At 44.2% G+C, this 13,956-nt stretch overlaps 1 protein-coding gene across 9 annotated transcripts in view; it reads right to left on the reverse strand.

Annotated features, from left to right (window-relative positions):
* Positions 1–13,956, reverse strand: part of CADPS2 (calcium dependent secretion activator 2) — a 441,065-nt gene that overhangs the window by 173,117 nt on the left and 253,992 nt on the right. For all 9 annotated transcript variants that reach the window (XR_014784449.1, XR_014784448.1, XR_014784450.1 and 6 more), the window contains exon 9: positions 7,172–7,238. Coding sequence is in view for 6 of the 9 variants with exons in the window: in XM_084810861.1 (XP_084666987.1) it covers positions 7,172–7,238 (67 nt within the window). In the remaining 3 variants the exon portion in view is untranslated. The remainder of the gene's footprint in view (positions 1–7,171; positions 7,239–13,956) is intronic.

Raw genomic sequence — 13,956 nt, forward strand, 5'->3', positions numbered from 1 at the left:
TGTCTAAGCATGAACAGGATTGTGCCTTTAGAGATTTAGCGATTTTAGAAAATTAGGCAGCTAAGCCCAGGTTGTTTACTTCGGGGTGGTGGAGATGGAAAGAAGAATGAATTACAATGAGTGGCAAAGTACAGAAACCTGACCTGTATCTGCGCAGGCTACCGGGAAATGGTGGAAAAGCACAACAGTGGGGGAACAACAGGCAAGGCCCCACCCCTTGACTGAGCTCACAGCCAGGTGAAAGACACCCCCCCATCATGCCAGATTTAATCCAGATGCCCATCGTGCTGGATTTAAGCCAGAGGAATGAGGCACACAACAGCTGAACCGCATGGGAGCTGCATTAAGGGAAAAAAAGGACTGGAAGTACTCTGTGAAAATGAAGCTTTTCCAGAGGGAATCTGCAGGGTTGCTGTGGATTGGCTACAATGTCATGTGTTGCAATATGCACCTCCAGTCAGTTGACAATACTGCACATGTATTTACCTCACTGATTTCCCCAGAAATCAGGAAATGCAAGCAGGAAATAATTGGTCCTCCACTTGTGTGTATTTGCTGAGAAAAGCAGCAGTTTAAACATTCATGTGCCATCCTCATCTGATACTAAGCATGTGATATTTTTAGTCAGGTATAAGATGTAAAGTGGGAAGCAACGATCACAATCAGCCAAGTGGTTAACTGGGGTAGCTCAACAATTTGGTGCTACCTGATCCCTACTTGCTTTTCTTAATTTCCTTGATGGTGTCATTCACAATTTATCAGTCTCTTAATAAGTACTGCTGTATAAAGTTAAAATAAAAATGGTTCTGATTTAGTACAACTCCTGCAGTATCATAAGTGCAAGAGATGTGAAAGGAAAGGAGTAGCAAAACGTCCATCTGTCTGTATTGTTTCTTCGGGACATTCTACACCTGGTCTATTCAAATGGCAGAAGGTGGTGGTAGAATGGACTGTAAACTTGACACTGCAGGTGGGGGAAGCTGGCAAGAAGAGTAGAGTATTCTATGGAATGGATAGAAAGGCCTATCTTTCATATGGATAGGCCTGTCCTTTCCCTGAGACATTCCCAGAATTAGAAAGCAAAAGGAAAGTAGTTGGAAAAGCAGAAAACTGGAGCATGAGAGGTGGGGCAGGGGGAGGGGAGATTAGTTTGCATTGGCCCATGACACTTGGTGCTGCTGAAATTTGTGGGGGCAGCCAAAATCTGGGGGAGGTTGTCACTGAATTTTGGCAGCAAACTGCTACAGAAGGGTAAAACAACCAAATTTACCTTGTTTTCAAGCTAAATTTGGATGTTCCAGCTTTCTGTAGTGGATTGTCACCAAAAAACAGTGGCAAATAGCAGTTTGTTTGTTCTTTTGCTGTTGCTGCCCGCACGTTCAGCAGTACAGAGGCAGCAGCTAGAGTGCAGTGTGAGGCAGGGTCCGTGTATGTGTGTGTGTGAAAATGGTCCCCAGACCTCCAAAGTTGCCCTAAACCACATGACACAAACTGACAAGGATGTTAAAGAATGAAGTTTTAATTTCAGTAACTAGTAAGTACAGAGATACTCATGGTCAGCTCTTATCTGAAACACATACCAGTATGAGACAAAAACTGTCTTAGAATATCCACTGATTAATCACTTACACTGTGATAGCTAAACAAGGCATGCATAAGTACTATAGACCTTAGGCATAATTCTATTGATCTGTGTCTGTCAGAAACTGCAGGACAGTTCACAGAATTGAGATAATGAAGTGAATATTCATAGACAAGGGCAGATGTCAAGTATTCAATGACTAAAAGTGCTTTTTGTTGTTTATTCGGTCAGTCGCTTCCGACTGTTCTTGACTTCATGGACCAGCCCACGCCAGAGCTTCCTGTTGGCCGTCGCCACCCCCAAGGTCGAGTCCGTCACCTCCAGAATATCATTCATCCACCTTGCCCTTGGTTGGGCCCCTCTTCCTTTTGCCTTCCACTTTCCCTAGCATCAGCATCTTCTCCAGGCTATCCTGTCTTCTCATGATGTGGCCAAAGTACTTCAGTTTTGCCTTTCATATCATTCCCTCAAGTGAGCAGTCTGGCTTTATTTCCTGGAGGATGGACTGGTTTGATCTTCTTGCAGTCCAAGGCACTCTCAGAATTTTCCTCCAGCACCACAGTTCAAAAGCATCTATCTTCCTTCGCTCAGCCTTCCTTATGGTCCAGCTCTAGCAGCCATAGGTTACTATGTGGAATACCACTGCTTTAACGATGTGGACCTTTGTTGTCAGTGTGATGTCTCTGCTCTTAGAGGTGAATTAAAATGATCCCTGAATAGCTCTCCTGTACACTGTGAATCTAAATATGTATGTGTATCAAATGGCACTTGCCATGTAAATGAACTTAATGTGGAAAAGCAGTATATTTAACAAACAAAGTTGTGAGAGGATCATCTAGTTCTAGATAAAACTTTATAGTTTTATCTATAAAGATAAAACTTTATAGTTTTATCTATAAAGGGTCAATAATATCACAATGCTCATACCCACCACTGCATGCTTATTTGGAAACCTTTACCTATATTGTCAACAGAGCTGCAAGTGGCATGTATAGATCATACCAATGAACACCGTTTGACAGATTTCTACAGTAACTGAGCAGCAGTAACTGAGATAAAAGCAACTGAGTCTTTTATCATTATGCTGAGTTTAGGAATCATGTAATACTTCATATAACAATAGCCTTCTCATGTAGATGTTCACCACATGTGTATAATTCTTTTCATATCCATTTCCATAAAGGTCTGAGTCTAAGGGCAAAAGAGACATTACTTTAATTTGTGTCTAGCAGCTATATTTTTTGTTCATTTTTACTCTAGAATGGTGCAGAGGGGGTCTGATATGGAACTTTAAGTCCCTCCCTATACACCAACCAAGAAAAAGGTCCAGATCAGAATTGGGCCCCATGCACCTCCTCTAGAGGAAAAATAGGAAAAAAAGATGTAACTACAGGAAACATATTTAAAGGAATGTCTGTTTTGGCCCTGAGAACAAGCAGAGAGAATGCTTGTTGCATTCATCCCTGAGCACCATTTCATGATGCCTCAGGGGCAAAGGGGAGGGCAAAAGCTGCCCATCACTCTCAGTCCTGAACCTACTGTGGGGACTGGCAAGGAGACTCTGAGAAGGTCCTGCACCTGTTCTGAGAGCTCCGAGGATGCCCCACTGGATTCCCCAGCGTCTTTGTGCCTGCCAGATTCCACAACCCCATTGGAGAAGGGGTCCTGGGAAGCCCCAGTCCGTGATCTAGGGACCACTTCCCCAGGTTCTTTCAACTCCTTTGCAGAGGAACTCAAAAGGAAGGTTTAGTGCCACACCCAAAGATTCTTGGGGTGCAGCCCTAGCCTCCCCAGAGTCCATACGTACCTGGTTCCACAGACTTACCAAATGAGAGGACTCCAACAAGACCCAGCCCCGCCACTCTGGGACTTAAGAAGGTCCCCTCTCCTGCAGGTATGTGTGTGTGGGCGGGGAGAGATCAAGAAACCTTATCCCCTTTTCTCTGCCCCCTCACCTGCAATCTATCCTAAAAGTTCTTTTAGGCCCTCACTTGTTAAATGTTATTGTTTTTATAGCTTGACCCACAAGTTCCATCAGAAAATGCCTATATGGATATTCAAGGCTGCTCATGGATTGTTTGGGTCCACTGCACCTTGTGGTACATTTACCTAGGGGCTCCTCATGGAAAAGCCAAAACAGCAATAGAGATGATCTACATTACAGGTTGTGGCGAAGGGGCTTGCGTAACTCAGTGAAGCCATAAGCTATGCTGTGCAGGGCCACCCAAGACGGACAGGTCATGGCAGAGAGTTCTGACAAAATGTGGTCCACTGGAGAAGGAATGGCAACCCACTCCAGTATTCTTGCCAAGAAAACCCCATGGAACGTATCACAAGGCTAAAAGATGTGACGCAGGAAGATGAGCCCCTCAGGTCGGAAGGTGTCCAATATACTACTGGGGAAGAGCAGAGGGTATTTCAAAGTAGCGCCAGAAAGAGTGAAGCGGCTGGGCCAAAGCCGAAAGGACACTCAGCTGTGGATGGGTCTGGTGGTGAAAAGAAAGTCCGATGCTGTAAAGAACAATATTGTTTAGGAACCTGGAATGTCAGATCAATGAATCAAGGTAAGTTGGAGGTGGTCAAACAGGAGATGGCAAGATTGAACATCGACATCTTGGGAATCAGCGAACTCAAATGGACAGGAATGGGCGAATTTAATTCAGGTGACCATCATATCTACTACTGTGGGCAAGAATCCCTTAGAAGAAATGGAGTAGCACTCATAGCAACAAAAGGGTGGGAAAAGCAGTACTGGGGTACAATCTTAAAAACGACAGAATGATCTCAGTACGAATCCAAGGCAAACCATTCAACATCACAGTCATTCAAGTCTATGCCCCAACCACTGATGCCGAAGAAGCTGAGGTTGATCGGTTCTATGAAGACCTACAACACCTTCTAGAACTAACACCAAAAAAAGATGTCCTCTTCATCATAGGGGATTGGAATGCTAAAGTAGGAAGTCAAGAAATCACCGGGATAACAGGCAGGCATGGCCTTGGTGTACAAAATGAAGCAGGACAAAGGCTAATAGAGTTTTGCCAAGAGAACACGCTGATCATAGCAAACACTCTTTTCCAACAGCACAAGAGGCGACTCTACACATGGACATCACCAGATGGTCAATATCAAAATCAGATTGATTATGTCCTTTGCAGCCAAAGATGGAGAAGCTCTATACAGTCAGTAAAAACAAGACCTGGAGCTGACTGTGGCTCAGATCTTGAGCTGCTTCTTGCAAAATTTCGGCTGAAATTGAAGAATGTAGGGAAAACCACTAAACCATTCAGGTATGACCTAAATCATATCCCTGATGAATATACAGTGGAGGTGAGGAATAGATTTCAGGGATTAGACCTGATAGACAGAGTGCCTGAGGAACTATGGATGGAAGTCCGTAACACTGTTCAGGAAGCAGCAACTCCCAAAGAAAAGGAAATGCAAGAAAGCAAAGTGGCTGTCTGATGAGGCTTTACAAGTAGCTGAGGAAAGAAGGGAAGCGAAAAGCAAGGGAGAAAGGGGAAGATATATCCAACTGGATGCAGAGTTCCAGAGAATAGCAAGGAGAGACAAGAAGGCCTTCTTAAATGAACAATGCAAAGAAATCGAGGAAAACAACAGAATGGGAAAGACTAGAGATCTCTTCAAGAAAATCAGAGATCTCAAGGGAACGTTTTGTGCAAAGACGGGCATGATCAAGGACAAAGAAGGCAGGGACCTAACAGAAACAGAGGAGATTAAGAAGAGGTGGAAAGAATACACAGAAGAACTATACAGGAAAGATCTTAATGTCCCTGATAGCCATGACAGTGTGCTCACTGAACTTGAGCCGGACATCCTTGAGAGTGAAGTCAAGTGGGCCTTAGGAAGCATTACTAACAACAAAGCTAGCATAGATGACAGTCTTCCAGCTGAGCTATTTAAAATCCTAAAATATGATGCTGTTAAAGTGCTGCACTCAATATGCCAACAAATTTGGAACACTCAACAGTGGCCGCAAGACTGGAAAAGGTCAGTTTACATTCCAATTCCAAAGAAGGGCAACGCCAAAGAGTGTTCAAACTACCGTACAATTGCGCTCATTTCACATGCCAGCAAGGTGATGCTCAAAATCCTACAAGCTAGGCTTCAGCAGTAAGTGAACCGAGAACTATCGGAAGTACAAGCTGGGTTTCGAAGAGGCAGAGGAACTAGAGATCAAATTGCTAACTTATATGCAGAGTACATTATGAGAAACGCCGGGTTGGATGAATCAGAGGTCGGAATTAAGATTGCTGGGAGAAATATCAACAACCTCCGATATGCAGACGATACCACCCTAATGGCAGAAAGCGAAGAGGATCTAAAGAGCCTCTTGTTGAGGGTGAAAGAGGAGAGTGCAAAAGCTGGTTTGAAACTCAACATTAAAAAAACGAAGATCATGGCATCTGGCCCCATCACTTCCTGGCATATAGAAGGGGAAGAAATGGAAGCTGTGACAGATTTTATTTTCTTGGGCTCCAAGATCACCGCAGATGGTGACTGTAGCCATGAAATTAAAAGATTCTTGCTCCTCGGGAGGAAAGCTATGGCAAACCTAGACAGCATAGTAAGAAGCAGAGACATCACCTTGCCGACAGAGGTCCGTCTAATCAAAGCTATGATTCTCCCAGTAGCAACGTATGGCTGTGAGAGCTGGACTATAAGGAAGGCTGAGCGCCGAAGAATTGATGCTTTCGAACTGTGGTGCTGGAGAAGACTCTTACAAGTCCCCTGGACTGCAAGGAGGTCAAATCAGTCCATCCTAAAGGAAATCAACCCTGACTGCTCATTGGAAGGACAGATACTGAAGCTGAAGCTCAAATATTTTGGCCACCTAATGCGAAGAGAAAACTCTCTGGAAAAGACCCTGATGCTGGGAAGGACTGAGGGCAAAAGGAGAAGGGGACGGCAGAGGATGAGATGGCTAGATAGCATCACCGATGCAATAAATATGAACTTGAGCACGCTCCGGGAGAGAGCGCAGGACAGGAAGGCCTGGCGTGCTATGGTCCATGGGGTCACGAAGAGTCGGACATGACTGAACGACTGAACAACAACAATGTATGTGTGAGGAGCCACTGAGCTATACCCCCTACTGGTGGGCTTCTCCAAATTGGGTAACATGTCCACAGTAGTCCCAAAATGCCTGCATGGGACCAAGGAAGGTGACCTGTCAGTGGCCAGGCCTACTGGAAACTTCAAGGGGAACTGCTATCAGTGCACTGTGCCTATAGCTGTGGGCAAGAGGTTTTGGAGTTGCTCTCTTGGGACTGTCCTGGAAAGGTTTGGTAAGCAAACTCCAGTGGGAATCTTGGATCCATGCCACAAACACATGCATGATCATGGGATCATTTCAAAAAGTCATGCAAATGAAAAATGTTTTGCTGCAACCAACCATTAAGGAATCTGAAGGTGTTCTAAAAGCTAAATTGAGCATTTTTGAGTTGCAAAGCTAAAAGATATTCTGCTCCAACAGTGTAGTTGTTATATACACTAAGGCTTTATTGCTGTAACAATGCTTCTTGAAATACTACTGTCCAAATCAAACAGGTAAGAAACGTTACTAACCTGCACGAGAACAAAGTAGCGCTTTTTCCACCTCTTCCAAACCTTCTGTCCCACTGCATACAAATACCTGCCAAGCAGGAAGATAAATAATTCTGTGTTACAAATGTTATGCTAAAATGACCCTGACGTATTATTAACAAAACTATTTGAGTTCTTTATTAATTGAGCATTTGATTTTTGTTTTACTCTGTCCTTAAAATTCAGGTATTTTTTGTGTGTATTGTTATTATCATCCCTTACCATTTATATAGCACTTTGAACACAAGTGCGTTATATACATTATCTTATGCATCTTTACAACAACCTTGAAAGGTTAATGACATTTAGTATTTGTTCCCTCCATTCGCTCTTGCACACTTTACAGAGGAGAGTATGTTGGTGTGTACTCCAATATCCCAAACACATATTCAGACTGCTGTGTTTAGAACAATATGACTCACATTGTTTTGTGTGTGTGTGTGTGTGTGTGTGTGTGCGCACGCGCATGCAGGAGGAACTCTGGGCAGCCTCACACCAGAGAAGGGACACCCGGGAGTCCTTGAAAATGTGGATCATGTTGGCTGTCAGTAGGCCTGATAAATGCCATCAAAGTCCTCCCTTCTCAGGCAGCCTCCTCACCTAAGGAGGGACACAAGGAAGCCCTTGAAGGTGTGAATCCAGTTGGTTTTCAGTGGGCCCAATCCACACCCTCAAAGCACCTACTTCTCAGGCAGTGAAGCTACACAGAGCTGAAAAGTCTCCTTGCCTGAAGCTGGACAGTAGTTCCTTTGTCGTCTCCTTGCTTGGCCACCCCCCAACCCTCGTGCAAGCACATGCAAACACAGCCCACCCCCTTTGTACATCTGCAGATCTCAGGACTCAGCTGAACCTGCTGATACCACCCTCTTGTGTGGGAGTGAAGCCATTTTTGCTATGTAAACATCATCAATGTTGACTGAAAATGGAAACAGAGGTAATGACAAAGAGTGTTATTTTGTTAAAACTACCTTAATTTGCTAGCTGGGTCAGAGAGTCTCCTACTCTCGTTACTCAAGATGGAAGCAAGGATGATGCAGGGCTAAAGCAGGGATGAGGAATGTGTGGCCCTCCAGGTGCTGTTGGACCACAACTACCATCAGCCCTCACCACTGGCTATGCTGGCAAAGTTGATGGAAATTGCAGTCCAACAACATTGGAAGGGCCAAACATTCTCCAGCCATGGGCTACAGACTCTCTAGAAGACATGCTAACTGCCCTGGATCTGTGCTCCTTATTCCTTATATTAGGGTTTTGATACACTTTTCAGTTTCTTGCCCATGAAAGAAAAAGAAAAAGCACTCTGAACAACACCAATGCATTCCTGGGCTCAGTCTTCATTCTGAAAATAGATTCAAGGGCTGAGCTCTGGCACAAATTGAACTCTGAGCTACCTACAACCTGTTACTCCTTGGTGGTGGCGGCTGTGGTGGTTTGTTGTTTGCATTGCTGGTGAGTCAGGTACGAACACATAAACATACCACAACACAGAACACCACACTGTCCAGTGCTTTTAAGCAAACAATACAGAATGGCTCAACAAGAGAAGGATATTGTGGCTCCAGGCATGAGCCTGCGCAGGGCAGGTCTCTGGCATTGGTTCAGAGTAGGGGAAGGGAACCTAGCCCTCCAGATGATGTTGGATGTCCAATCCCATCAACCTCAGCCAGCATGACCAATGGTTAGGGATGATGAGAACTAGAGCTCAACAACATCTGGATGGCTACATGTTTTCCACCCCGGTTTAGAGCCTTGGTAAGCAACTCATTTCCATGAAGAGCCACTTCCCAGAAAGGTCAATGAGGGGCAATGAGCCAGTGTCACAGCCGCCATACACTAGAACAGCCCGCCAGCAAATTTAGATGTTATTTTCTCCACTCTGCTTTTGCCTCAAAGCAGGACCAGCCCTAGGCATCCCAGGGTAGGAGTGTCTTTTGCGCCCCCCCCATCTGTTCAACTTTTGAATATCTTAAGGTTTTATTGCATTTGACGCCTGTTTCACAACTTTGATGCATGCTTTGCATACATGATATATCCCAGTCATATAAAAGACAATGAATTCATATGCTAGAATTAGTAAATCTGTATTTATTCATGCTGTATGAACAGTCTGTATTATTTGTTTCAGCTGTTAAGTAGACAGCCAGTGACAGGTGCTTCCCCAAGCTCAGCAGCCTAGCACCTGCCTCTAAATCTGGCTGTGCAGTTAAGCTGGCAACTGAGGGGCCAGGCAGCACTCTTTAGGGCACTGGATTTGACCTTGGGGCCTCTTGTTGCTGTCTCCTAGTTAAAAGGAACCCATAAAATGTTTCAACCTGTGTTTTGTAATCTTGGGGCAACATCAAGTTTCAACAAATATCCTCACCAGACTTGCTACAGTAAGCGTGACAAGCAGCCAGCCCTCTTCTCAACTTTGAAGCTGAGGAGGTGGTCCAAGTGGTCCAAGCAGTTGTGCAACGGTCCCTACCATCTGCCCAGATCCGAAGCTGGGGAGAAAGCTGAGGATTTTTTGACAGGCATAGGAAGGCACCCAAAAGGACCATAGCCATGCAGGGTCAAATTGGCAATCCTTCCCCTTGCTGGCTTTCCCTGATTTGTGGAAGGCCACCATCTGATATATGACTTGAAGTATGACTTCAAGAAGTAGCATCAAACAGAGCACACTTCTCCCTTCCCCCTGGTCTTTTCCTTGGGAAACGATATTGGAGGGAGGCTTGACAGGTGTGTGTGTTGGGGGATAGAGGCTGACAACTACAATTTTTGGCATTACCAGCAAGATCAGCAAAAAAATAGAGCCCTGGGAAACAAGGAGCTTAAAGTTAATGTCTGAAGGAATTTTATGGTTCACATTTCCCATTCTGCATCCTATACCTCTGACACATAGGAACTGTAACATTGAAGCTGTTCTCACAGGACCAGCAAGATGGACTTTGGCCCACATCCCAAATAAAGTATAAAATAGATGCATTTTCTATGTAACTCTTTCCCCGCTTTCCCCCTCACCTAGGCCTATGCACTCGGCTAATGAAAGAATTGTGAGTAGCCCTAAATGCTTTCAGAGGAGTTCCTTCATTACAGACATCTGTATTCTTCAAAAACATTTCTACATAAAATGCACCACCCCCACCTCCACCACACCCCCTGCTTTGCTGGGTCCTCTTTAACAGCTCAAATTGGTTTCTTTTCAAGGCCTGCTCCGATGCCTTCTTTAAACTAACGGTTTAAAGGAGAACAATGGCAAACATTTTGCCATCTAATAACCAGATTAAATACTATATCAGCATAATCAAGAGTAATACCATTGTCTACTTTCCCCTACCTCTAGAAAGTTCAATTTAAATAAGGTAAGTACCAGCTTTCTTGGGAGAGGAGGAACCTAAGACTTAAAACATTGTTCTTACAAGGATTAAGTGACAAAGAAATTAGCACTAATGACACAAAGCTTGGATTTAAGAGGAGAGCAAAGCCCTATGACACTTGGTCTGACATATCACTATAAATGCACAGCAACAGCCTTAAACTAATAATCTCTCCTTCACTGCTGTCCCTAGTGAAAAGAATTGCTTCTATTCAAGTTATCCCATAACTATTAAGGGATAAGCCACTCCAATTTCTTTTCTCTCAAATATATTGGGGAAGTACTGAAGTATTTTATAGTAATGGCGATATTCCATGTAGAATTGGTTTATGTCAGGGATAGGTGCTCTAGGAAGCTCCAGATATTTTGGGCTACAACTCCCATAAGTCCCAGCCAGCATGGCCAATGGTCAGAAATTATCACAGCAGTAGTCCAAATCATCTGAAGGGCACCAAGTTGCCTACTCTTGGTTTATGTGACCCACTATCAAGCATCATATATTTCTTAAATAACAATTTCCCTTAAAGTCTTAAAGACAAAAACAACGATGGGCAGTATCCAACAGGGTGCAACTGCTAACGGAGATTAAATTGAAATTACTCTAGCGCAACACCAATAGATTTAGCTGATGCACTGATTTCCCTGGGTTGCACCCAACTGGATACTGCCCTAAAATGCAAATGTCCCCTTTTTCTTCCCCTTTGCTGAAGTTTGTAGCTAAGTTGTTCATTTCATCAGTAGTTTTCTAATTGTGTTGCATGGAATTCTGGTGTTTCCTCAAAAGTTTCTCTGAGGTTCCACAATACGAACAGTAATATTTATTTACTGTACTTTTAAACCGCCCAATGACCAAAGTTCTCTGGGTGGTGTACAATACATTAAAAACATACAGTACAAATATTTAAACAAAAAATAAAACCATCGGAAAATAAAACCAAGATAAAACCAGCAGCAAAGAATAAAACTATCATACATCATAAAACCATATTAAAACTTATTTATGTTCACGTATCCATATCACTGCCAAGGCTTCTTTTTCAATTTGTAGGTATCTTGTTTCTGGTGTGAGTGGTCTGGAGAAATAACAATTGGGGACCAATGTCCTGTGCTTTGGCATTTTGTAACGCCCCTCTCAGTCTAAATGATTAAGCATCTGCAGCAACTTCTATCTCTTGAATATGGTCATACTGGGCTAGTACTAAGGTGAACAGAGTATCATTTTGACCTTGTTGAAAGCCAATTACTGTGGTGAGCTCCAAACTCACATGTTCCTTTCAATTAATAAGGGCGCAATCCTATCTAGATAGGCGGCCGCCTCCGAACTTGGAGGCAACCACCTATCCAAAGCAGGGTAGGAGAAGCACGGAAGGGATCGTTCCCTCCGCACTTCTCCTGCCCTGCATTTTTGGCTAGACAGCCGATTGCGGCTGTCTAGCCACAGAAGGGCTGTGCAGGGGAGGAGGCTGCTGTACAAAACACAGGATGTGTCGTACAGGCATTTCTGCCCTCCCTGCCCCCGAACGCCCCCCAGTCACGCCCCTTTTCAGCCTCTCTGCGCTCCTCTCATGAGCACGGAGGATGGGGCTGTTCCACGCTGCCTCCGAGGCAGCACAGAAGTGGGGGGAGGTCAGTTTTCCAGGAACTGACCTCGGAGTGTGGGCTCCGAGGTTGGTTCCTGGAAAACAACATATCCTATGGCCGTCTAGCCGCTGTCCAGCAGTAATAGGATTGCTCCCTCCATCTCTCATCAATGGTTTTGTGATTGTTGCCAAGTTTGGTACAGTTCTCCTAGAAGTACTATTTCTTCTTTAGTTGAGGTTTATTCTGAAACTTCATGGACCCTTACAAAAAAATCAACAGACTTCAGCATTGTGGTCTTTCTTTTTGCATCCTTGCCATATTGTTTTTGTGTCTGGGCTGGTAGTACAGGCCTATGTTAGATTTTTACATCATCTCCTGCCTTGGCCCTTATATACATTTTGTCTAATAGTGGACAAGTATCCAAGAAAGCAGCTCACTACCCACTACTGATCTTTTCCAACAACGTGAAGCTAACTAGAGAGTGTTGGAGGTCACAGAGTAAATTTAAAAAATGACAACAGTGACACCCAACAGGCTTAGCCAGGGTCCTGCATGAACTGCCCAGAAATCCACTGTAACATACAGGGATTCTGTGGCTGATGTGGAGGCCTTCCTTGCGAACAGGTAAATGTAGAAAAGCTTCCTTGAAGAGAGAAAGTCTTAAAAATACACTTATCTAAATTATTTTAAACAAATGGTATCTGCAACAAAATGTTGCAGTGTGGAGTGCTCATGTCCAGGATACTCCATTCAGTTCCCCTTCCCTCCTGATTTTCTGTCCCCTCCCCAGTCAGTCAGCATTCTGTGTCCACTGAGCATGTTCAGTTCTCGTTGACCTGTTTTGGGGTTTTAACGCCCCCATGGTTCCTCCTCCCCTTAGTGTCCCCCCCATCAGCTTTTATTTTTTGTATTCCTGCAAAACTTGGGGTTCTCCTAAGCTGCTGATACAACCCCTCAGTGCTGGCTTCAGGTTTTTGAGGGCCCTTGGGCAAGACACCCTCGACAGGCTTCCTCCCTCAGCGAGTCCACCCTCTCACTGCCATTGTCACCAGGTGCTCTTGCTCCTCACCCTCTTTAGCATCATTTCTACCACTGACGTCCTTGACAGACAGAGAGCCACTGAGCAAGGAGGCATCTGTGTTCCTCCTTCTCAGCACCACCATTGTCTGGGCCAGAGTAAGCTGCAAGTGAACAAGCAAGATGCAAGCATAGTGACGAGAAGGAGCAAGTCCAGGGAGCGCTTGTAAGTAGGCCCCTGCTGGGGTGTGGGCCCTCGACAGGTGTCCCACCATGCCTACTGTTGATGCTGGCCCTGCCTTCCCTCCTGAGCCACATATGGTGCTGTTTTGGTTACATAAAGACCAACACTTGGAGAACTGAATTCACTTTTAGTATATAGGACAAATAAATCACATAACAATGTCTATTCTCTACTTGTTGTTTTGTTTGCAAACTCCCCCTCCCTAAACCCACATGGGGAAAAAAACCCAAACAAGCAGCACCACTAAGATTTCAAAGGAATGATTAAAATGTATTTTCTGAGCTAAAGATGGCAGAAATCACAATAGGTGTTGAATCTATCCACCACAATGCTACTTCAGATGACTACTTGTTTACATTTTTTCCTTAGATGTGCTGCATTTCTATAATGTGAAATCTGTCTTTGTTAAATGCAATAATAAAAATGTTAATACAGTCGGTGAAAAATATTTTTTTTCAAGTTATATTCCATACAGAACAAGAAGGCAAAACACACTGCAAGGTAGTCCCAATTATCTGGTGGTATGTCAAATATATAAGGAGAGGACAAAAGTTGATCTGCATTTAGACC

This window comes from Heloderma suspectum, chromosome 7 (assembly GCF_057233095.1).
Source record: "Heloderma suspectum isolate Gila_16-S chromosome 7, 16-S_ref, whole genome shotgun sequence".
NCBI classification, from domain to species: domain Eukaryota; kingdom Metazoa; phylum Chordata; class Lepidosauria; order Squamata; family Helodermatidae; genus Heloderma; species Heloderma suspectum.